At 40.7% G+C, this 26,693-nt stretch overlaps 1 protein-coding gene across 2 annotated transcripts in view; it reads left to right on the top strand.

The window, feature by feature from the left end:
• grid1a (glutamate receptor, ionotropic, delta 1a) overlaps positions 1-26,693 on the top strand; it is a 503,065-nt gene that overhangs the window by 430,589 nt on the left and 45,783 nt on the right. For both annotated transcript variants that reach the window (XM_072689929.1, XM_072689930.1), the window contains exons 7-8: positions 6,815-6,976; positions 10,749-10,868. In XM_072689929.1, coding sequence (XP_072546030.1) covers positions 6,815-6,976; positions 10,749-10,868 — 282 coding nt within the window. The remainder of the gene's footprint in view (positions 1-6,814; positions 6,977-10,748; positions 10,869-26,693) is intronic.

The following is a 26,693-nucleotide window of genomic DNA, read 5'->3' as shown; positions in this document are numbered from 1 at the left end:
CATCACTAAATGCAGGGTATCTTGGCAGAATGAGTGCTATGTTATTATGTAAATTCCATAGGCTGCAGGAACTAGCATAGCTCAGCTAAATTCCCACAACGGAGGAATTTAGCAGTAGGCTAACAGAAGTTAAATAGTATGGAAATGTTTTGCACCACAGTTAGAAGTGCAATTATTAGCATAGTATGTGAAGTATCTAAAAGTTTGTGATTTGAGATGTAGCCCTAGTTACCAAACGTCCCATATTTTAATGCTTTATCATGCCAACATTAGCTTAAAGTACTTAAAAGTAAATAATTATTTAACTGCCATAGGATACAATGGTGTTATGAGCAGAACATACTCCGCCACCTGAATGGCCTCTTGGTCAGGCTACCATGTAGCCCATGCAGGTTAGTTTAAAGTGCCGTAACCTTTGTTATCATTAACATCCAGTTTCCCAGTGGAGCGTTTCCTGCAGCATACAGATTTCTAGTGTGCAAGGCATAATTTATTTCATGTCACAGCATATTGTTCTCATTCATAATTCAACACAAGGCTGTGCCACATGGCTCACAATTAAATGCAAATTTGTGTCAAATTAGTTGTCTTACTGCATGGGTACACCCACCAGAATGTACATTTACTGTATACTGCATAAAAATAATCACAATCATTAACATATTTGAACCATAGTTAATTTTTGTAAATTCTGCCTCTGTACACCACCTCAGTGGATTTTAAATGAGATAATTAAGATGTGACTGAAGTGTAGACCTTCAGCTGTCATTCAAGGGCTTTAACAAAAATATTGCAATTATTGTTTGGGAGTTACAACTATTTTTTTCTTAGTCCCTTCATTTTCACAGGCTCAAAAGTAAGTGGACAGTTGACTAACAATCAAGACAGTTTCATTTCCAAGTATGGCCTGTTTTATTATAATGACAAATGGAAGATGTAAAAGGGCTGGAGCTGATACCAAATGTGATACCAATTGAATTTGCATTTGGGAAATGTTCATGGGCACTGATGATTATTTTGCAGTCCAGAGACAAATGGCAATGGCTTTAGGAAAGGACAAACTAGTTCAATATAAGAAGGAAGGTACTGGTGAGCTCAGCAGATCTGGAAAATCTTCGGACACCTTAAAGCAAGATTAACTTTAGAGAGTTAAAAAGTTTAGAGAAAGAAAGAAAGTTATACCATATCATCCGTCAAACATGGTGGAGGCACTGTTATTGCATGGGCATGAATGGATACCAGTGAAACTGTGTCACTGGTGTTTACCGATAGATGTAGCAGGATCATTTCTGAAGTGTATAGAGCTACACACTTTAGTCACATTCGAAAGCATCATAAAGTGTATATATATATACACATACACACACACACATACTTGTCTGTAAATTCACTGTGCAGTACATTCCTACAGAGAGTGTTTAAGCCTCCTTCACTGTTAGCATGATTCTGTTCAGTCAACCCAACGACTAGGCACAATATGCCTTAGATACAGTGTATAACTATGTAAATGTACTCAAGCCACATCAGGACACAAATAAAAGCTATTCTTGCTCTTATTTAGCCCTGCTGCTCAAGGGAAGAATAAATGAACCGCCTGGCAGATCATCAACGGGTCAACAGCAGTTAGCGTTAAGCCTGCAGCAAGGCTACTTGTTGCCTTGTGAATTGCTAGTGCTCCCTAATCAGCTTCTACACCCATCAGAATCAATAACTGAAGGGAATGGGTCGGTGTCATTTTACAATTTTATAATAATTTACAGTCGTTCAGGAAAAAACAGCGAGGCTGCCATGCCAGGGACCCAGGCTAGAATAAGGCTGGATGGAGCCCTGCTGCTGTGAGTAACGGAGCGTGCTCTGCTGTGTGATGTGAGTTGGATGGGATTGATTTGGTGTGAAGTGGAAGGGTAGGATCGGAGACACGTTTTCCCCCTACTCGAACGGAGTATTCTTTCTCTCACAATGTGTCCTCCATTTTTACAAAGCAGTAGTTTTAGCTAAATAGATTGTGGATGCATGTTGAGCGTTGTGAAATTAGATCAATTCTTTAAACTAGAAATAAGATATTAAAAACATTACACATGATTGTGTTCAGTTATCCAGAATTAGCACAGAACATCCAACACAGTGGGTATGTAGGAAAAAGACCTCGATATATAGGTCTCGATTTGTGTTCGCCAGGGCTAAAGAAAACCACAAAAGGTGGGTTTGATATATTTTGCTTTATTTTTTAATTTTGCCTTTTTGTACGTACATCACCTCGATGGATTTCAAACAAAGCAATCAAGAAGGAGTGTTTAAGTGTAGTTTACAGCCTTAATCCAAAGGATTCATATAAAACAGTCCAATAAACCTTAAGGAAAGCCATAATTGTTTAAAACCATTGTTAAAACCATATCATTTATTAATTTAACCAAATGTAATAATCTAAAGCATTCACCCCACACTGTCAAAAAGCAACGTGGGAAAACATGTAAATAAATAATATTATAATTATAGTATAATGATCTAATTTTCTTCAACAAAAAAAGGGTGATGATTCATTTATATTCATTCATATTGATATTGATAAACGGTGCAGGCAATAAAGTTGGCAAATCTTTCATATCTATGTAGCCCAATAAATAAATAGTAATAGCTCAATAAATGTATATATATATATACAAATATTCAATATATATACATATTCAAATATCTTTGAATATTTGCTTGAGCTTTTTCTCCACCTCACTATTTGCAGGCATTGCTATACTCCACTCCAAACACCACTCTTTGTACTAGAAACTGCACAGAATCACATTTTTCGTCTCATACGCATAACGGTTTTAAAACTTGAAGCATCAACTGATATTAATGACCCATTTCTCATTTGTAATATAGTCATGAGCATTTTTACACATAATACATGTTTACTAACTATTTCTGGCCTTCATACATGAATGTGCTCTTTGAAAGAAGGGACTATGCTTTCCTGCACAGCCCAGTTTTCATGGAATCACACAGCTCATTTTTTAGGCGCCATTCAGAGCGTGACTGACACATAATCATATTGTGTTCATGAGCAAACAGGCTAGCACACCGAGCTTTTTTAACACAGACAGGAGTGCTGTAGGCTGGTATCGTGTTGGTGTTATCTCTGCTGCGCACTTTTTTACTAGCCGCTTAATTACTGCCTACCATTGTTCCGCTCAGCCCCTGCAGAATTCCACGCCAAAAGCAGAAACAAGCTCAGGCTCAAATCATTTAAGGATTGAGCTTTAAATATTTATATACCCCTTATAAACAAAGGTGTTAAAAGTATTGACATTCATTACTCAGGTAGAAGTGTAGATACTAGGGTTTAAAAAGACTTCTATAGAAGTTGAAGTATCAACTTAAGCTTTTTACTCAAGTAAAAGTATTAAAAGTACTGGTTTTAAAACTACTTAAAATATGAAAGTAAAAGTAATGGAAGGAAAACAAGAGCCAAAATCTTAGGCTGTGCCACAGAGGGCCTATAGTGCACAACCCCCCCTCCCCAAAAAAAAGTTTTTTCTGAAATCCATTATAGTTATTATGTTCTATTAAAATGTTAACGTTGAAAAATGTTGGAATACACTAGGCTACCTGTTTCAAACAAATGGAAATGAAATAGGAGTAACAAGGCTATTTTTAAAATGTTAGGAATAGAAAGTTCAGATAATTGTGTAAGTAAGGAGTAGAAGTAAAAAGTCAGCTGACAAATAATTACTACAGTAACGTATAGATAACCAACATTTCTACTTAAGTAAGGAACTTCGTTACTTGTCACCTCTGCATATAAACGAGTTTATCAAGGGTTCTTTAGTAAGGCCAGTTGTTCTACTACATTGAACTGTGACAACTTTAGATTAAAATGGATCTTTTCCTGGTAAATTGTCATTACAAAATAAAAGTAAAAACCTCTTGTTAATGTTTAATGTTTTATAACTCCACTATAGACTCCAAAAAACTAAAAACCCTTTGTGAGTACTATTATACTCTTTTTACTTAAAAGGTTTAACAGAAATATTGCAATGCCATAGTTAGTTACAGCCCTTTTACAGAGCTATCCTAGCATTACCTAGCATTTGAAATAAAAGAAGTATTTTTTATTTCTGTGTCCGTGACAACCTGATGGAACCCATGAGCATCACCAAATCCTGAATTTTCACCCTAAAAACTCAGACCTTCATTTGCCTTCATTTGTTGCTTGATTGTTGGTCTTTTTGCCTTCTGTTTTCAGAATTAATGCTGCTACTTCTATCAGCAGCCACATCACCACTACTAGCCATACATGCTCATGCAGTAACAGTGCCTCCACCAGGTTTGACAAATAATGTGGTCCTCTTCGGGTGATGAACCCTTCCTTTTCTTTTTTATGCTGAGGTTAATCTTAGTTTTATTAGGCCCTTTATATTGAAATGAATGAGGGCATCTCTTTATTGTAGGGTTGTCTACTTCCTTGGTTCCGTAAAGAACCATGTTTGTAAATAGAGGGGTGTGAATGTGAAAAAAAATAGAAAGCCGTTCCTTAGAGAAAAGGTTCTTCATTGATTGAGAGGCTCAAAAATAATGTGGATAGCGATGACATAGAAGAACCATTTTTGTAAAAGAGATGCATGTATGAAGAACCTTTAAAAGGGTTCTTCAGGGGCTTCCAGTGGCTCAGCAGTCTAATGCACTTCCACTATGACCTGTGGGTCACAAGTTCGAATCCTGAGCCATGCCTCTTTGCCATCAGCGGCCGGAGTCAGAGAGAGCACAGTAGGCCTCGCTCTTCCCTCATCACTCTTAAGAGATGTTGTCCGGAACAGACAGATGTAGCTGGTGTAGCGAAGCTAGAGACCCGACTGAGTCGGCTGCCCAGCCATTCCACATCGGTGGCAGTTCGAAAAAAGGAGGTGGTGGCCTTACCTTCCCAGTGTCGGGAGCATTGCTAGTGCTAGGGGGAGTGACATACAGGTGGGTTAATTGTCAGTACCAAATTTGGAGAACAGTTTGCTAAAGAAATTGATGAAAAAAAAGGTTCTTCACACATATAACTCTTTTAAAAAAGAGGTTCTTCTATGGCATGGAACTCTTTGGAGCATCATTATTCTTAAGAGTGCATTACAAACATGGTAGCGCCACTATGGGGTCAGAGTCAAACAAGCCTTTTTACTTAGAGTGTAGTGACAGCCCTGCATCCTGCTGTTGGAGTATGTAATGAGGGCATATAAGTGAGGCAATATTGTAATATCTGTCCAATAATAATCATTTTTACTACATTCATTTCAGCTCTCCCCCTGTTCACTTTAAGTTCAGTGCAGTTAATAAAGCAGTTTGCTGGCACATCATGCAGAATAATTATTTCACCTAAATGTAAGGTGTTTCTCTCCATCATGCACACTCACAAAAACACACACACACACACACACACACACACACACACACACACATTTATTGTCTGTCTCTTCCGATTACCTTTAGACACCTCTGCTGCGCTAGCACATTTGCGTGTGCGTCCTGCATGCATGCGTGTCAGGTCAATGTATCTACTTTAGCTAGGCGGACTTGAGCTTTCGTCTCCTTGGCGATAGCGGCAGCGGTGTCACTTTGAGTTTGTTTTCTCTCTCCACGTGTCTCTCAGTGTGACGGCCACTCTTCGCAGGAGCCGAACCATATGAAAAACCCTACAGCTCACGCCAGCTCGCTCTCTCTCCCCCTCATACACACATGCACACCGTCTCATTCTATTCTACTCTATTCTCTTCTTTTCTGGGAACTGCAAACACATTTTTTACAGATTTCACTGAAATCAGTTATACTTGTTGCAGACGCTGGGTTTTTAATATATGGGTCATTCAGTGCTAACTCAGCTAGCGCCAGTGTGGTCACAACACTGATTTCTATGCACAGGTTCAAGCAGGAGCTACTGTAAAACGTTGTAGTCAGCTTTAGATGTATGGTTGCTAAATGGTTGATACAGGGATCTGCCGTATTATTAAAACTATCTGAGTAATATGTGTAGGTCTGTCTTGTGTTACCACAATACCTCTGACCCAAGCAAAGACTCCACAAGACTTTTGAAGGTGTATTGTGGTATCCGGCATCTAGACGTTAGCGGCAGATCCTTAAGGTCCTGTAAGTTGTGAGGTGGGGCCTCTGTGGATCGCATCAATTGGGTGTCAATGGCCATGTGGAATCATTTTGGTTGGTAGTAATCACTGCACATTATGTTAATGTTGACGCACCTGATGTTTTGGAGATGTTCTGACCCATCTAGCTAGCACAAATAGCCCTAGTCAAAGGTCACATTCGAGAACTAATTGTGGGTCATTCATACCAGAAGCTTCGACGATACACAATCTGACAAATTGCATTTTCCAATAAATGTGGCTATTAATAACATGAAGCCAGATCATTTTAAGTAAGATATTATTACCAGCTTTGTTTCCGTTATTCTGGAAGCAAACCTGATGGGGCAAACTTTAAAATTTCAGAACTAAGTCGAGCACACTTGTGAACAATATGGAAATGCTGCATCCTCTCGTGATATGACTTCTGTCATATTTAACATCCATTTCATAGACCCTATAACAGAACCCTGTGGGACACCACAATATATGCTATACCAAATATTTACCAAATAGTTTGAAATAGTTTCATTAGGATTAAATACTGAAAAATAAACCTAAGGTTTAAGTGATTAAAGCAGCAGAATAATGTGACCAAGCCCATGTGCCCTGAATGGGTAAAACTGGAAGGTTGGAACACATGGGAGATGGGATTCCTGTCTTCCAGTCCTTACACTGATTTACTGATTGTTTTCACACAGGTCTCAAGCCTGTACCTGTACGACAGCGTGCTGATGCTGGCCAACGCCTTCTACCGGAAACTGGAAGACAGAAAGTGGCACAGCATGGCCAGTCTGAACTGCATGAGGAAGTCCACCAAACCATGGAATGGGGGCTGGTCCATGCTGGACACCATCCAGAAGGTCTGAGTATAGTACAGTTCTGTAAAATATCAGTAACATGTAAAAACAGAAGTCCATTCAAAATTCCTACAATTGCAGGACAGTCGCAATGTTTCAGACCAACTAACACAGGAGGAGAGAGCAAACAAATCTAGTACACAAGTTACTCTGTCTTTCATAACAAACAAAATCTAAATCATAAGTATGGCATTTGAGCTTTAGCTCAGATCTTTTTTGACAAGGTCAAAGATCTAGATTATTAAATACAGCCTGAGGCACGACACCAATTGTAATTAGAAGCAGTCAGCTTATCCAGGTTTCCAAGCTTTAAACTTTATCTGACAATTCAAACATTGTGCTGACATTCAGCAAGCAAAGCATCTGTTAAATGTTTAAAATAAAAAGAAATAGATGCCTACAAGACATGGGGAAGGCTATAAGAAAACAGCAAGGAGCTTCCAGCTTGTGGATTTAACAGGGCAAAATTGTGTATTAAGAAGAGGCAGTTCAAACTGTGGAATTTAAGATGATCGTCTGATCAAGAGATACAGTGCCCTCCATTATTATTGGCACCCCTGGTTAAGATGTGTTCTTTAGCTTCTAATAAATTGAGTTTTTTTCTAAATAATATAGGACCATGATGGAAAAAAGAGTAAAATCCAACTCTTTAACTCAAGTGAATTTTAAGGGGGAAAAAAATCCCTGACTAAGAAATAATTATTCTTCATAAAATCACCTGTTCCATAATTATTGGCACCCCTAACATTTCTTAGGAAATAAATGTAATTAAAGTATTTCTGTCAATTCTACAGTAGTTGATCAGATCAGAGTATGTAGGAACATTTCATTAGTAATTCACAACTTCCTGTTTCCCTGGGGTATAAATATGACGTGACACAGAGGCCATTTCTCTTCAACATGGGAAAGACAAAGGAACATACCATTCAAGTAAGGCAGATGTGTGTTGACCTCCACAAGTCAGGCAATGGCTACAAGAAAATAGCCACTCACCTCCACCTGTCCATATCTACTGTCAGAGGAATTAAGAAGTTTAAAACAACTGGAACAGTGATAAACAAGCCTGGACGAGGACGCAAGTTTATTTTGCCACCACGCACAGTGAGGAGGATGATAAGAGAAATAAAAAGGTCTCCAAAGCTCACTGTTACAGAATTGCAACAAATGGTAGCTTCTTGGGGTCACAAAGTCTCCAAAACAACCATCAGGCGCTGTCTGCATGCCAACAAGCTGTTTGGGAGGCATGCACTGAAAAAACCTTTTCTCACTCACAATCATTAACGCAAACATTTGGAGTTTGCTAAGCAGTACTGGAACTTCAACTGGGACCGTGTGCTTTGGTCAGATGAAACTAAGATAGAGCTTTTTGGCAACAAATGCTCTAAGTGGGTCTGGTGTAACACAAGGGCTGAGTAGGCAGAAAAGCACCTCATGCCCACTGTGAAATATGGGGGAGGATCAGTGATGCTGTGGGCCTGTTTCTCTTCCAAGGGCCCTGGGAACCTTGTTAGGGTGCATGGCATCATGAATGCTTTGAAATACCAGGACATTTTAAAACAAAATCTGGTGGCTTCTGCTCAAAAGCTGAAGATGGGTTGTCACTGGGTCTTTCAGCAAGATAATGACCCAAAACATATGGCCAAATCTACACAGAAATGGTTCACCACACACAGAATCTAGCTCCTCCCATGGCCATCTCAGTCCCCAAACCTCAACCCTTATTGAAAACCTGTGGGGTGAGCTAAAGAGGAGAGTGCAGATGAGAGGACCCAGGTCGCTGGATGATTTAGAGAGATTGTGCAAAGAGGAATGGTCAAAGATCCCTCTATCTGTATTCTCCTATCTTGTGAAACATTATAAGAGAAGATTAGGTGCTGTTTTGTTGGCAAAAGGGGGTTGTACAAAGTATTAACATCAGGGGTGCCAATAATTGTGGCACACATGATTTGATGTTAAACAATTATTTCTTAATGTGGGATTTTTTTCCTACTGAATAAATTCACTTGAGTTAAAGGTTGGATTTTACTCTTTTTTCCATCATGGTCCTATATTATAAAAAAAACTCAATTTATTAGAAGCTAAAGAACACATCTTAACCAGGGGTGCCAATAATTATGGAGGGCACTGTATAAACCCCCAGGGGGAACTGCTTATTAGCTGATGAGAAAGGCAAATCAAGACCCCCCCCCCCAAATATGATTGCCAAAAACCCGCAGGAATGTTTAGCTCAAGCGCAAAGAGTGGTGGTGCACTGTTCCACTATGCAGCGTTACTTACACAAACAGTCTTCGTGGAAGAGTCCTCAGAAGGAAAATGGGTATAGAACATTTAGACAAGATAAATTCACCCCCCCCCCCAAAAAAAAAAAAAAAAAAAAAAATGCTGTGGACTGATGAAGTCAAAACAGAACTCTTTGGCCACAATCAGCAAATGAAAATGGAACTGTGTGAAGAAGACCTAGCCAACTGTGAAGTATGGGGGTGGATCCATCATGCTTTTGGGTTGTGTTGCAGCCAAGAGGGAAGTGGAGGGAAGAATGGACTCCACAAAATACCAGCAAATCCTGACCTGAAATGTCAAACCAGCTGTGAAGACTGAAGCGTTCTAAAACTCAAGAACACTTTACTACAATCAGCACTCTACACAATTTACACCTCTACACTCTAGAGCATTTGGGGGTTCACGCAGGACAGAGTGCCAATCCAACTAACTGACCTGATTTCCTTGTTTTTGGAGTGTGGAAGGTTCTTCCTGACACAGGAAGATAGATTTGGCCCAGCGGTGAGCAGCAAACCATGAGCAAGCCACCGTGCTGCCCACGAGATAATTTTTGCAACAGGATAATCATCCAAAATCCACTTCAAAATCCACCACGGACTACATGAAAAGACACAAACTGAAGCTTTTGGAAGGACCCTCACAGACCCCTGACCTAAACATCATAGTAAATGTGTGGATAGATCTAAAACTAACTTACATTTATATTTTTACATAGTGAAAGAAATGAAAGAGTAACTTTATATTGTGCTGAATATAGTTATATATTTGATTGGCTACAGAGTCTGTGTTTAATACTCAAAATGGGTCATTTGGCCAAGTGTGCACATTTTTTGTTTTGGATATATATATATATATATATATATATATATATATATATATATATATATATATATATATATATATATATATATATAAGCAATTCTATATAAGCAATTCTCTGCAGTCCAAATCAAGCCATAAAGTACTAGCATATATATATATATATATATATATATATATATATATATATATATATATATATATATATATATATATAGGCTAGTACTTTATGGCTTGATTTGAACTGCAGAGAATTGTTTCCACAAGATAGCTCAGTCTCTACACTTTATTATATAGTAGGTACAAGCCTTCATATCCTTGACAGATAAAGAATTCAGAGTGTGTAAAAAGTTTCCAGGCTAAAATATGATAACTACATAACTGCACTTCCATGTAAAACTAAAAGTGTAGTAACATGTTGTTCTAAAACGAAAAGAACCCCGCAAACAGAATTGTCCGACTACAATGACAAAAACTACCAAATATAGCAGATCAAGTTGGCATGTGGGTTCCTTTTGCATAGGATGTCTAGGAAATATGAAGTAACGCACCCACCCAGCACATTTAGTAGGTGCAGTGTCAACTTTCTCTACTTTTCAGTGTGTAACTGGGCTATTTTAGCTGGTATAAACTCTTCTTCACTCAGGTGCTCAGCATATTTTTCGCTCTCCTGCAGGGAAGGATCTCGGGCCTGACAGGTCTAATGGATTTCCGAAGCAACGGAGCCAACTCCCATGCACAGTTTGAGATATTGGGAACCACTTATAGTGAGACATTCGGGAAGGATGTCAAGCGGGTGAGTGATCAATGTCCCATCAATGACCATTAACAACAACAGTACAGTTCTTGTAACATTAGCAAGACTAACCAGATGCTCATGGATGCAAAACTGTGGAAAAAGGGTTTATTCATGAAAGGAAAAAGGAAAAGAGTGGTACAAAAGCCAGGCCAGGTCAATCCAAAAAGGTAAAGAGGAAAAACAGACATAACAGAAAAACTGAGGAACTGCATGATATGCAACAAGAATCAAATGGTTAAAGAAATATCATTTATTTTTGGTAAATGTTTTTTTTCCAACCTTACTGTATTCCTTTGTCTGATATATGTAAATGACTATATTATTGATTGGCTGCCTGATAATGTGCCTCATTCACTCTTAAAAATAAAAGTTGCGTCAAATGACTAAATGACATTAACGATGCCATAGAAGAACCAGGCCATGGGACTCATTCAACAACGTCACCCAGAATTCTTAGGAAATCACTTTCCTTGGATTGTCCATTGTAAAGGAGTTGTAGATGCTCACCTGACATTCAACTAACATTCAACTGAATATGTATCAAATGCAAATGAACTCTGAGTTAAATGTAAATAATTGTCTATTAAATGTAACCTTACACCTAACCCTCAAGCCTTACCCTTTTAGGGTTTGATTTCAGTTTAGGTTAAGGTTGGGGTTAGCGTTCAGATTTAGGGTTGACTCTAGGGTATGGTTAAGGGTAGGTGTAGTGGTGTTATTCAATAGACAACCATTAACATTCAGCTTAGAGTTCAGATGTATTTATTAGACATTCAGTTGAATGTTAGTTGAATGTCAGGTGAGCATCTACATGACATCTACAATGGACCATCCAACTGAAGTGAGACCAAGCGAAGTCAGCTTCCTAACAATAACATCTTTCATGCAGAACTGTCCACAGCTCTGCTTTTACACCTTGTCCTCATAAACTGAACAATTCTTGAATAAGAAAACCTCTGTAAATGTCAACATCTTCGTGCAAACTGAAGACATTTCTTGCCCCATGTTTGTAATAAAGATGTGTGAGTGTGAAGAACCTTGTGTAGGGCCATTAGACTTTTAAAATGTTCTTCACTCTCACACCTCCATTACAAACATGGTTCTTTATGATGATCAATGGCCCATCATGGACCATGACCAAACCCGAACTATAATACAAATCATGTGCTTCTTTTCTTGTAACTGTACTGAGACCAACCAGATGCTCATGGATGTAACACAGCAAAAAGAGTTTATTCACGAAAGAGAGGAGTGGTACACAAAGCCAGGCCAGGTCAAAACCCTGAAGAGCTAAGAAAGATGCATGGAAAAGTAAAAAATGAGAGTCAAAAACAGTCAAGGGTCAAATTGACAACCAGTTCAAAGGGCAATCTAAAAGGATAGAGAGAAAAACTGCTAAAGCGAGTCATACAAGAACAGACAAAGCAGAAAAACTGTTCGGTTTGCAACAAGAATCTATGGCAATACTTCACAACAAGAAAGACGAACAGGTGAGTATTCATACAAACATTTGACTGAATAGAGGTGAACATGGTTTGAACTGGTAAAGTGGATCTAGTGAACAGTCCAGGATTGGTTGGCTTGTGGTGATGACATTGGAAGTCAGTGGAATGATGGAAAGTGGAGTTTCTGTGGTTGACTATGACAGAATAACAGCTGGAAAGCATGACATTTCTAGGGTTATTTTTGTTTATTTATAATATAGTTTTATTTATTGTTTTAAAATTGCATGTATTGCTTTAAAATAGACTTTTAAAATTCCTTTTAAAAATTCATTATAAAGAAAAAAGTATCATTATACAATTCAATTTATTGCTTTAAAATGGAATATTCATTTTAAAATCCATTTATTGTTATAAAGTAGAATATTTCATGGTAACATTCAAGTTATTGTTTTTAAATAGAATATTGATTTTCGCAATTTAATGTGTTAGAAACTAGAATATTAAAAAATAAGAACAAATTAATATAACAAATCCATTTATTGTTATGAAATAGAATGTTTTGAAAAAAGTAGATTTTAAAATTACATTCATTGTTTTAAATGATTTTTACATAAAAGTGGAAAAACAGTTGATGCCAATTTAAATGTCAAAGAGCCCATATCCCACATTTACCTTAGATTTCATTATTTTACTCCTGCAGCCCTTTTATGATGACATTTATGTGGGGTCATGTATCAAAAACAGTCCTCTCACTATTATAAAAACACCTCTCTCTATTATTTAGAAATAAACAGACCTTTTCATATCATTTATATGAAGTTTGGTATATATAAATGACCAGATTTGCTGCCTGGTGTAGTGCATCATTCCAAAATCCTTCTATATTGAAACACTGCTTATAACACTGCATACATGGGTGGGGCTAAACTGCTGTTTACTGAATAGTGCTACTTTATTTAAATAAAAAAAGAAAAAAGGTTTCCTTGATATGAGCACTTAAAACATGTCGAAATGTCTGGGAAGTACAGGGACCCCTTGAGGTTTGTGTGTCCATTTTGTTTGCTACACAACTGCAGAGACAGAGAGAGATACAGTACCCAGTAATACCCTGCCCGGGTCCCTGTTGTGTGTGGAGGTCAGAGACACTCAGCATGCTGCTTCTTACTGTGTTTGAAGAGCTACTGCAGCCAGTGACACAGAACATGGCTGATAAACCCTCTGACCTAGTCCCTGTGTGTGTCTTTCTCACCTTCACCTTGGTTCAGTTCACAATACCTGTGCAGTCTCCTTCAGTTCAGGCTTTGTCAGAGCATTTAAACGAATCGATCAATCCAGAAAGAGACCAAAGGAGATTTTATAGGACCTCCAGAGTAAGGGTGTTGAAGGTTCATACACTTGAAAGGGCTATAGGCATCTGTCAGTCCACTCAGGCATATATGCTCTGAAAAGTAAAGGCATTGAATTGCTCTTGGTGTAGAAGTAGGATTAACTGCTGTTAATCTGTAATATGATGTCGTCAATAGGTTCATGTCTGCAGCACCTACTATACTACTATACTGTTGAAGCAACATTATGTAGCATTTTTACCTTAAGATAACTGGCAGCTTCAAAATCCTGTTGAAGGTAGACTGACCGTAATAGGGAGAATAATGCCTGCATCATCGCCACTCCAGGCCGGAACGCTGCTACTACACTGTAACTTTGCTGGACCTTGTAACACTATGTAACCAGAGTCATATTTGCGTAAAATCCAGTAATGTTATTCTACCACCTCTGTCCACATGCTTCTTTAACTAAGCAGTTCTGTATCTCTCAGCTCACCCAGAAATACATGTTAACAGCTGTCCATAAGAAGGCGTTTAAAGCTGGATTTGTATTTATGGTAGTGGTGTTAAAGTTGAATGCGTATTTTACACTGTACAGCATTGTTCTTTCTATTCTCTGTTCAGCTTTCACAGCAGACTGAAGGTTAGGACGTGCAAATCAGCTCATCACACAGGGACAGTTCTATTTTTTAAAGTTTTAATCAAGTTCTCCCACAAAGATTTACACATATTTTAGCTAAATTAACCTAAATATATTTCTAAAAAAATTTAATAAAAAGCGAATAATGGAAAAACATCAGTCACTTCCATTCTCAGGTGCAAAATCCAAACTCTGCCAGAAAATAAAAGCTTAACAAAAACCAGAAAGGACCTGCCTGTGAGGGGGTGCTTATGTTAACCATGACTACAGAGCTGTCAGTCAATATATAATCTGAAACACCCATGAGTCTTTACATTATGCAGAGGTATAAAAATATACAAAACTGGTTATTTATAAAGAACTATTCACTGAAAGCCTCTTTAGAGAACCAAAATTGTCTCTTCAATAGCATTAATGGTGTTCAAATGAAGGAAATTTCGTACCGTTTATACACACGAGTAGGGCTTTCGGCAAAGGTCACCGGAAGAACATGCTGTAGAATCCTCAAACAAGTTATAAGGAACCCTGCAGTGACAGTTAAGGACCTGCATATGAATAACTATGGGAAGTGAGGTTTGCTTGGGAGAGTGGGGAACTGTAGCCCTCCTCTTTTAGCATCAGAAAACTGAAACAATATTCATAGCAACCCAAATGAAAATACATTTACACATTAATGATGAACTGTTTTCTATTTAAATTTAGATATGTAAAATATATGTAAAGTAAAATACTGTCTGGGTATACTCCAGTCCATACTTTCACAGTAGCGCTTCTCTCCAGACCCAGGGGGTGCTTGCTCTGAGAGTTTGGTGCGTTTGGTCAAGTGTGAAAGCCATTTTGAGCTTGTGAGCTGCCCAGAGAACTGATCTCTGGTCCTCCTGAATTCGGTGGCCTGGGGGTTTGCTTCAAGGTGCAGTCTCTGCTGCATGTGTGGAAGCTGTCCACTCCCTGAGCCACGTGTGAGGTTGCATAATTGATACATTTTTTCATGTGACTGCTTCTTCAACTTATAGCCTACATGGCCAAAAACCTGACGCATTTGCAGGTAAAATGCCATCATGACTCCAGAAAGCGCTGTTCTTTATTGCATGAGTGTTTGTATCCAAAGAAAATAAGGACATGTAAAAAGCAGATGAATCTAGACCCTACTATCTTTGCACAAAAAAAAAATGTACAATTGATCCACAATTTGTATGAAATTCTTCTCATATACCTCTTCCCCAAAGCATCCTTTCTTCCCCATAAAGACCATAAGATCAAAGGAAAGAACACACCTATTTTTCAAGACTAAAGTACTCATTCCCTCACAATCATTCACTTCAATGTTAATCTACAATGAAAATACAATAGGTCATCTACATATGTCATTAATTTACTAACAATGCTTAAAAATGAAGACAAGGAAGCATTTACCACAATTCAGATCAGATATATACACAATTCACAATTCACTCTTACAAATACAGGTGCTACAAAGGGCTCTTTGAACAATGGCATAAAAGATATATACGTTAAGAACCGTTTAAATGCTTTAAAGAAGTCAATGTAAAGATTTTTCACATTCAAAGCTCTTTCTTTTCCTGTGGCATCGCTCAGAGAAATCTCTATAGCACTTTTATTTTTAGGAGTGTAGGAAAGCAAATAAACAATATCTAAATTTATGACATGTTTCCCCTTATTGACGATGTGAATCACCAGCTGTTCTCTACATAGTGTCAGAACTTCATGATGAACAGACCAATAGAAAGCTCTAAAATGACTTGCAAGAAAGACTTTCTACATTGACATCCACTGAAAGATTGGACATTTTTTTTTCTGCTCCTGTAAATGTGCTATTTGCATGACAATAAAGAAATACAGCAGGCAAAGGCATTACCTCTATAGTGGAGTCCTTTGACAACTACAGATATCCCATCTCGCAGCAAATTGCAACTGTCCTGTCCTGAGAGCGATCATTATATAGTGCAAAATATACAAGACAGACAAAAAATCTGATAATGCTACCAACCAGCCGAGAGCTTGGAAAGCATCTCATTTGCCGTAATAACTTTAGTCTGGTTGGTGGGTTGCTGCTGTTGAACAGTGGTTCAGTCTATATAGGGCCATGCCAAATTAAAGTCCCATGAACCACGTACCTGAAAGAAGGATTACCCCGTCCCCCACTGTCAGAACAAAAGGACAGCCTTTTTAACTTTCTTAATCTTCAATGGGAATCAGTTTGAAGAGAATTTCTTTTGAATGCATTTAATCAGTACAAAATACAGCAAACTAACAGTCTAAAAGTGATGCAAGGTTTGGTTCCAACAGCAAAAAAATAATAGAAAGTCATATATGAAAGACTGCATTGTAGTGTAGAATCTCTGACAGAAGTCTGGCTTGACCAGTCCTGCAATCCCAATGTGCAGTGGTCGCCAACTCTGCTCCTGGAGTGGAGAGCAATATTTTCTTGCAGACTTGAACCCCATTTACCCCCATTAATTACTACCTTCAGAAGTCCCTGATTGACTGAATAGGGTGTGTTAGATTTGGGTTGGAGATGAAACTTGCAAAAAGGTACAGTAGCTCTCAAAGAGGAAGACTGGGCACCATGTCAAGTGTTAGCTTTGGCTAAAGGGGTATAAAGAACCCAGGCATTGGTGGCACTGTGAAGTAGTGGAACTGCATTCTCTGGTAGTGATGGAGCTCCACCCAATGCCTTTGGGATTTGAGGAGTGTCATCAAATATATGTTCCAGCATCTAGTGGAAGGTCATCCCAGAAGAGTAAAGGCTGTTACTCTAAAGGACCCTTAATAATATTGTTGATTTCAGAAGAAGCCATGGATTAGCAAGTGTCTACAAACATCTGGGTATGTAGTGTATTGTTACCCGACTTGGTCGTAGCTATCTGAATTACCTGTAAATTTTACTCTGTATTTAGTCTGGCAGCTCTTTTCTACCAAGTGTTCTTTTGGGCTCTTTCATTGCTGTATTTTTTGTAGCCGGCTTTCGCTTGTAGACCTGTTTGGCCAAGATAAGTGAGGTTATTTCAAATAAGCCCCAATATTATTTGGTTGGCTTTCTTGGAATACCTCTCAGGATTGTTCCTCAAGTGCTGTGTGTGTGTGCGCATGTTTGAGAGAGAGAACGAGAGAAAGATAAATATACACTGCATGAGGAAATTCATAAATAGTGATTTTTAAATAATCTGCCTAATAGCCTGCCAAACACACTTAGTATTACTAGTTCATTTTACCACAGACAACACAGACCTTCCCTCAGGCCAGCAACACTCAGTGTTAATGAAAACACTCATTCATTATTTAAACACAAACATACACAGACACACACAAGGGCATCAGCAAAACACTGGCATTTTTTTATACAATGAATTTTTTTTTTTTTTAATGTATTAACAATCCCCACCGACCATGAGTTAACCGTGGACAAGCAGTGGCTTGGTAAGCCCACTTAAAACTCCATGGGCTAGCCCACACTCAAGCCACAACGCCTTTCTAAAATGTGGCCCACAGTGCGCAATGCAAACCTGGGCAAACTCACGTAAAACCAACATTGGCCCTCTGTGGGCAAACCCACTATTCCAAACTGTGTCCCTCTGTGGGCAATGTAGACTTGGGCAAATCTCCATAAAACCCACACAGGCCATGAGTAGGCTAGCCCACGCTGGACCCACACTACTATTTTGGAATGTGGTTTATTGCGGGCAAAGCAGATCTGGGAAAAAGTACGCAGAATCTACGCATGCCCTGTGTGGGCTAGCCCACACTGGACCCGCATTACTGTTTCAGGATGTGGCCCACTAAGGTCAAGTTAGACCCAGGCAAATTCATACAGGCCTAAATGGGCTGTGTGTAGGCTACACCACACTGGACCCACACTCCTGTTCTGGAATGTGGCTCATTATGGGGAAAGTGCAGATCTGGGCAAACTTACGCAAAACCCACATGGGCTCTCCGTGGGCTAGCCCACACTGGAGCCAGGTACACCATTATGAAATGTGCCTCTCTGGACCCACACTGCTGTTGTGGAATGTGGCATGTGGGCAATGCAGATCTGGGCAAATTTGTGCAAAACTTACACAGGCCCTTTGTAGGGTAGCATGCACTGGACCCACACACTGCTATTCTGGAATGTGCCCCCTGTGGGCAATGCAGATCTGGGCAAACTTACACAAACCCCACACAGGCCTGCTTGGGCTACTCCACACTGGAACCACACTGCTATTCCGGAATGTGGCCCACTGTGAACAATGCAGATCTGGGCAAACTCATAGCAAACCCTCATAAACCCTCCAATGAGTTAGCCTACAATGAGGGACAACACCATTCTGAAATGTGCCCCCTGTAGGCAATGCAGACCTGGCAAACTCATGCAAAACCCACACAGGCCCTTTGTAGGCTAGCCCACACTGGACCCACACTGCTATTCTGGAATTGCCCCCCCTGTGGACAATGCAGATCTGGGCAAACTTACGCAAACCCCACACAGGCCCTGCTTGGGCTAGTTGACCCTGGAACCACACCGCTATTCCGGAAAGTGGCCCACCGTGAGCAATGCAGACCTGGGCAAACTCATGCCAAACACTCATGGACCCTCCAATGAGCTAGCCTGCAATGAGGGACAACACCATTCTGAAATGTGCCCCCTGTAGGCAATGCAGACCTGTCAAACTCATGCAAAACCCACACAGGGACCTGTGTAAGCTAGCCTGCACCAGACACTGCTATTCTGGAGTGTGGCTCCTTGTGAGCAAAGCAGAGCTGGGCAAAAGCATGCAAAACCCACAAAAGGCCCTGACCTGGCTAGTCCACGCTGGATCCACACCGCTATACCAGAATGTGGCCCATTGTGAGCAATGCAAAACTGGGCAAACTCAGGTCTAACCCATGTAGGTCCTATTGAGGGTCACACCAAGACCATGCTAGCATTCTGGAGCTCCCACATGATAGTTGCTGAGATACAGCGGATCCATCATCTTGGTTGGGCGCCATTGGTGGAGAGAGTTTGTATCATCTGCAGTGAATTTAATGTATTGACAGTCAGATAAATTGGATTTAAGGTGTAAAGGTCTTAACAAGGCCTTTCATTGGTTAAAATTTTTTTGCAGTGTATCCTAAAATACACCGAAAACACATTAGCGAATCCTTGACGTGGTTAAAGATTACCCTGCATTAACACACGCATCTGAAAAACACATCTAAACAACCCACATTGTACCCAAAGCATTTATAAAAACTGTCTGCTAATGACCACCACACACACACACACACACACACACACACACACGTTACCCTTCTGCACTCTCTCCTCTTTACATTCAGTCTCCTTCACGGCTGACCCTCACCCACAGAGATGTGCATTCTTCCACTGATTCTTCCACTGATCCTAGTTTCAAATGCCTTCACCCCCTCGGGCTGTGATGCGTCTCCAGCCGCTCAGCATGTCACTCTCCTCTCCTCCTTCTGTCTAATCTCCCCCTCTCATCTCTCCATCATCATTTCTCTCTTCTTTTCTCTTTATTTATTCCTCCCGCAGTTTGGCTTCCAGATGCTCCGAGCGGCGAGGCTAATGAAGACGGAGATGTTATTTCCTCTGCCGCTTTTATTTCAGCTGTGTCATTATCTTAGCTTGTCTCTCTTTTTCTCCCCTCTTTCATTACAGAGAGTCAGAGAGTCAGGCTAGTGGCGGGCTCTGAGAGCATCGCTGTAGAGCTCATGGTTTTGGGACGTGTGGAGCCACTGCGGCAACAGTGGTTCAACTAGCTAATTTTTCCTTTCACTGGTGTTAGGAATGGGCGGAGTGCATCCAGACAGACACTAGCATGTCCACAGCACATGTACTATTCCTTATGAACTCACCCTGTGGACCTGGGAAAGTCGCCGAAATGGATTTTGAGACAGACGTGCTGAAATCAGCTCAGTAATCGCCTGCAGATATTTTGAAAGACTATTTTGCGTTGTTTGAGCACATACATTTAAGTGTCTCACGTGCCTACCACTCAACATGCCGATCAGATTAGCCACAAGCTGTCTCATTAGAATAGTAGCTCCAGTGCTCCACCTACTACCTTCGCGATGGCAGAATTTTAAAAGGCAGCCATGGGTTAAAATTGCACAAAAGACAAAATAATTTGACTAGAGGCAGCATGACATGAAAACAAACTGCATCGTAAGTGTACATTGATCCTGATTGAAGTAGCTAAACACCTAAGGATGGAAAGAAAGGTAAAGCAGACAGTTGGGAGATACAGTTGAGAGATTGGGAGAGAAGAGTGGTGTGAACTCAAGGTGAAGTAAATGTAAGCTGGACAGGAGAATAAATGTAAAGGTAAAGTCTAAAGATTTGTGTTGCTGGAGATGGAGGTAAGCAGTGGCTTATTATCATTGAAAGGAACCTTTCCATATATACTCTATATTCCATATATTTAAAAGATACATTTTGATGAGTGTCATAAGAAACACTACAGGTGCAGCTGGGAAGAATGTCACTTTCCTAAAAAGGATTTCAGGGTACAGTAGTATATTAATGTGGAATTCAGAATTATACCGTTTAACATGCATGACTTTTACCCCTAAAGTAAAGTAGAGTAAAGCCCCTGGGAACACATTTTGATACATATAATTTTTTGCATATAATTCTAAACTTGTTGGCTGTCCAGTGAAGCTTTCAGGAAAGTTTAAAGAGAAAACCACAATGCACTTATCGGACCTCTCTGAGAGCAGTCTGGCGTGGTCTTAATATTCCAGTGAATGTGCTTGAGCCCTCAATTACTGGCAAAGAAACGTTGTGTACGTTACCATGGCAACACACACACAACCTTGAGACAGGGAAGTTGTGTTTTTCCAGCCTTTTACTTTGAACTGTGGTTGTGATTTCACAGAACCTTAGGATTTACTGAGGTTGTGATATCTGTAACCGAGGTACCAGCCCATATATGGTTATATGCACAAGCCACGACTAGGTGGCTGTACCGCGAACCCCGGCATCCCTCCTGTCCGGCGCCCATCACCTCTATGCTGTGCGTAGAGCGAGGTAAAGCGGGGTACGGGGTCCATGGTAGGCAGCAGATCTCCCCGGCTATGGTGCTACATCGAGACATTCTCCCGTCCCTGGTAAAATACATCAGACACACAGCAATAAAGCACACTTACAGCAGACGAGGTTAAGTGTCTTGCTCAAGGGCCCAACAATGACAGCTTATTGAACCCACAACCTTGTGATCAATAACTCCGCACTCTCACCAGCAGTTATTATTGTTATGTTACTATTATTTAGTGTGTGTTTTTTTTAATGAGAGCTAGTTAACAGGAGTGGCATTCAAATAAGCCTGGCACAGCTGGCACAAAGAGGAACAGATAATAATTGGCATTCAGACCATTCAGGCAATTAAGTTTTTAAGCTGTCATCAAATAAGCTCCGGCCTACATTAACTGAAGCGTACGTCTAAAGTGAATTGCAAAACTGTTCTTAAAAATGTTGAGATGGCGGAGGAACAAATTGGCCGACGTGCACGAGGAAGAAGAAAATATTTGAACCTGCAATTTATGCTTCATTGTGAAACCCATTAGTCTTTCAATTCTGTGGAGAGTGCAGTGCAGTAATTGATCTGCAGTTTTTCACAGAAACCTAATTGTTCCCTTAAAGTGAAATAATGTAGCCTACCATTAAGACATATTATTGAGCTCCTACCCAAGTTGTCTGTGGCCATGACAAAGTCAATGTGTGTGTTTTTGCGAGAGAGGTTGAGAGAGGAAGGAGAGAGAGCGAGAGAGAGGTGTGCTTATTAGTAGCTTGTGTGAACTCAAACACAAATTGGCTTTTTAATTGAGCTTGACATCTTCCAAGTGTAGACACTGGGATTGCTAAAGAGCCGCAAGAGTCTGCTCTGTGCCACGACGGAATGAACCCGGTCCCAGATTCCTGACCTCCAACACTACAGAAGTGGTGGGCATGTGCGTTTTCCAGAAATCAGTGTCACAGGTCAGAGTTATGTAATACCGGGACACAGCGTGAGGGGTGTTTACCTTCTGCAGAGGCTTCTTTCTCGTTAAGCGTTAATGGCTTTGAATCACTTCCGCTCCAAACAACCACGGCAGAAGTGATATGTCCAATCTGAGAGAAACTGAGGTGAAAAGACTCGTCCTTAATGCTGTTGTACACCCAATACGACGTGAACAACCAATAGAAATGCGATCCGAACTATACATACCAGACATGGATCTATTTCTTGCCAGGTTTTTCCATACCAGAAATAAGTCGAACAGAGGCCGGAACCCATCGTATGTCAATGTTTGTGGACACCCCTTCTAATTTTGAATAGTTTCAGCTACTTGCACCTATTGCTGACACAGGTGTGCAAATGCGCCCACACTAGCTTGTCTTATCCCTGTAGAGAAGTGCTGTCAGTAGATTAGGACTCTCTGGAGCAGGTACACATGCACCTATTGGCACCATGCCTAATGCCAGGCAATGGCCTAGAGAGGCATAGCTGTGTGAGCTGTGGAGCAGTGGAACTGTGTTTTTTCCTGGAATGATGGTTGGTGCTCCATCCAATACTTTTGGGATGAGGTAGGCTGGTGATCATCCATCATCCTGACCTCACTAACTCTCTCTTTAACGAATGCAATCAAATCCTTACAGCAATGCTTCAAAATCTAATAGAAAGCATTTTTCCCTGGACAGTATTGACAGTTGCTCCAGCAAAAGCAGGGTAAACTCTTTTAAAACACCCTTGATTTTGGATGAAACAATGAATGAGCAGGCGTCCCAATACTTTTGTGTATCTACAGATTGTATATTCTTGGTGCACTACAAAAGAGTAGTAACATGGCAGGGGGACACATCCGCTCCTTGTAGTCTCTCCACTGGCGTTCCACAAGGCTCGGTTCTTGGTCCTCTTCTTTTCTCACTCTACACAAGGTCTCTTGGTAAAGTGATCTCCTCTCATGGATTCTCTTACCACTGTTACGCTGATGACACTCAACTCATCCTGACACACAGCTTTCTACTCGCATCTCAGCGTGTCTCTTCTTGGATGGTGGCTCACCACCTTAAACTCAACCCAAGCAAGACAGAGGTGCTGTTCATCCTGGAAACTGCTGGACGTCAAAATGATCTTGCCATCTCCTTTGAGAACTCACTGGTCACTCCTTCTAAAGAAGTTATCGTTCTCAAGTCATGTTGTAAACATAACTCGGTCATGCAGATTTCTCCTGTACCGCATCCAGAGAATTCGACCCTTCCTCTCTAGAGTGTCGCCCAGGTGTTCGTTTAGTCTCTCGTCACTTCGAGACTTGACTACTGCAGCTCTCTTCTGGCTGGTCTTCCTCTGCGCACAATCAGGCCCCTGCAACTTATCCAGAATGCAGTTCAGCCATCTCACTTCACTGGCTTCCTGTAGCTGCTGCCCTCATCAGATTCAAACCCCTGACGCTGGCCTACAAAGCCCAGAATGGACCAGCCAGCGATGGTCAAAAGTCGATCCGCACCAAGAGCCCTTCCAGCTTCAAGTACGGCTCGGCTTGACCCGCCATCCCTCAAAATCCACGGAAGACAAGCATCCAGGCTTTTTTCTGTCCTGCACCAAAGTGGTGGAACGAGCTTCCCCTGGGTGTCCGAACAGCCGAGTAGCTCGCTGTCTTTAAACCCAGACTGAGTACCCTCCTCTTCTGAGAGTACTTGGGCGAATAGTAGAGTACTATGGTCTCCTTATTGACTTGTGTTTAGCAGTGTCTAAACTTAGAGGTATCTTTGAACTATTAGTCTATTCTAACTAGCTGAGGTTTTTCTTGGGTAAATAGCAAAGCACTTTTGTAAGTTGCTCTGGATAAGAGCGTCTGCTGAATGCCTTCAATGTAAATGTAAATGTAAATCTGCTGCTAATGTCTTGGAGCCGGACACCACAGGGCGCCTTCAGAGTCCATGCCTTGATGGGTCAGAACTGTTTCAGCGGCACAGGGGGTTTATCACTTATATATTTGAAATAGCATTTCTATGTTCTGAATGGCTGGTGCTAAAATGAGAGGATTTTAGGATACCTGTGCTGATTGAATGCAGAGCATTTGTTTCTTGCTTGTTTTTTGCCTTCTCCCTGTCAGTTTGAGAAGCTAAAAATAATGAGAACCATCTGTTGCTTCAAAGATGATCCATTTTATCACTTGTAAAAGCTTGTAGCTAATATGAACTAATGAACAGGAACAGGTTTCTTTCCGGTAGACTCAGGAAAGGATCAAAAGACAGACATTTTTACAGACGGTCTGTCTCATCCCTCTGTTTCTCCTGCTTTCTCCCACATACACACACACACACACACACACACACACACACACACGTATTGACAATGCTCAGATGCAGACGTTTCAGCTTGTGAAGATAATGTTCTCGTGATTTTTCACATTTTTCTGCCACCACAACAAGCCCCTCCAGTGTCTCTTTCAATTCAGAAGGAGCACAGCCTGCAATGGTTCTGAAAGCTGTAAGCCTTCACAACACAGCAGTGCTGAGGCAAACTCGGCCGCCTCTCCTTTCTTCTCCTCTTTTTGTCCTACTGCATCCTGCTGTGCTTTATGTTCTCTTTCTTTCTCTTGATCTCTTGAAAGGTCTTAAAAAAGAATCACTCTGACTAATCCATTCAGTACACTCAAATACTCAAAAGTCTCAAATATTGAATTTCTACAGGATTCTGATCAAAATAGGAGTAGAACAGGAGTGTAAATGTCCACACTAACACCTAATACCTTTGAAACACATCACGTTTACAACATTAAATAAAAAAAAATACCTCAATAAATAAATTAATACATAAATAAATCGACTATGCATTAGTATCAGTTGGTTTTCAGCTAAAATATGTGATCAGCAATTGGCTGATATTTCTTAGTCAATTCCAAGAGCCGACCACATCCTTTAACTGCTAGATGGAACTACGGAGCTCACGCCTGGCTGCAGACATTCATAAAAGCCAGTGTTGTACTCCATGCTCCACCTGTCTGGCATTACTCTTTTTTTTACCGTAGCTGCCACTACATCACTGATCACAATCACTAAAGGATCTTTTGTATACAACCCAGAAGTGCAGCCCACGTTTGGGGTGATTTGGAGGGTGGGTGCCCTTGGTTACCCACAGTACTATGTGCACATACAACATGGGGAGAAAAGGGAAATGCCTGGTTAGACTGTTCCATTTGTGTGAGCAATAGGCTACTAAGGAGGAGTGTCTAGGACAGTCCCACTGAGGACCCACCCTACATCGGCTGTGGCCTAGGCTTTGGAACGCAGCTTTGACTAGTGCAGCTAGTCCAAACACAGAAACTTGTAGAAAGTGTGAAACTAATGGCGGAGGAAGAAGAGTAAAGACTTCTAACACCACTAACCGGATACCCCTCTCCAGAGTATACCATTCAGCCCAGTACTGTGAGTATCAGCACACAGCAGAGCTAACAAACACTGCTGACCATACAAAACAGCAAACAGTGCAGACCTTGACCAAAACTCTCTACCTACACTAAAGAAGCTGGGTCAAGAGTAAAGGGTGTTGGCTTATGGAAGGGAACAGGATTTGGTAGCACAGTGAAGTCTAATGAGAAGGGTCAGCTCAATCGGCTCTTGGAGGAATTTTGGTGGGCCAGGAGGATTCCACACTGGTCCACGTCTTCTCCATTTGGATATAATGGCTGCCACTGTGCTTTCTGGGGTTGCAGAGTCTAAGAAATGGCTTTGCAGAACTTTTCCTGACTGAAACATTCCAGTAACATCCGCCATTGTCTTGTCTGGAATTCCTTTTAATTAGGTGTAGTGTGGTGTAGCTGCATGTTGAGACCATGTTTGCTCTGTGAGCAAGTGGTATCCAAATGCCAAGTGAGTGGTATCACCATGGCAAGATCTAAAGAGGTCTCTGAGGCCTTTAGTTAGAGTGCATAGGAATAAATACGGGGCTCAGAAAGCCTAAGGAATCGAACCCAAAGTGATGAGAGTTTTTAGATAAGCTAGATAAGCAGCCCTTTTCAGCTGTGATTCCCCTCGGAGCTCCACCGTGCAGCCCTGTATGGGAATTCATGTGCTCCCTTAGCTCGTGCTCGGAGTTCGACAGCATCTTAAATTCTCTTCATTCAATTCCAAAAGTAAAGTACATTTCATTTCAAGAGACGAGGACATTGCAGAAGTCCAAGTAATGCCTGGAAAGGTTACTGTAGCATCCCAAAAACACTGATTGGTCCAACTCTAGTTAAAATTGCTCTATTAGAAATTATATTTTCTCATACATCATTTTTGGGCCTAATGCATCTTATCAGACGTTGCGGACACAAGTGAGACGTGTGTTGACAAACGTTCCTGACCCATTATGTAGACGGTCAGCGAGTACTGAGGCACACACCGCATAAAAGTCACCGACTCTATGCTATAAAAAAATGCTAC

This window comes from Salminus brasiliensis, chromosome 10 (assembly GCF_030463535.1).
Source record: "Salminus brasiliensis chromosome 10, fSalBra1.hap2, whole genome shotgun sequence".
Lineage (NCBI taxonomy): Eukaryota > Metazoa > Chordata > Actinopteri > Characiformes > Bryconidae > Salminus > Salminus brasiliensis.
This window is presented reverse-complemented; position numbering and strand designations above follow the sequence as displayed.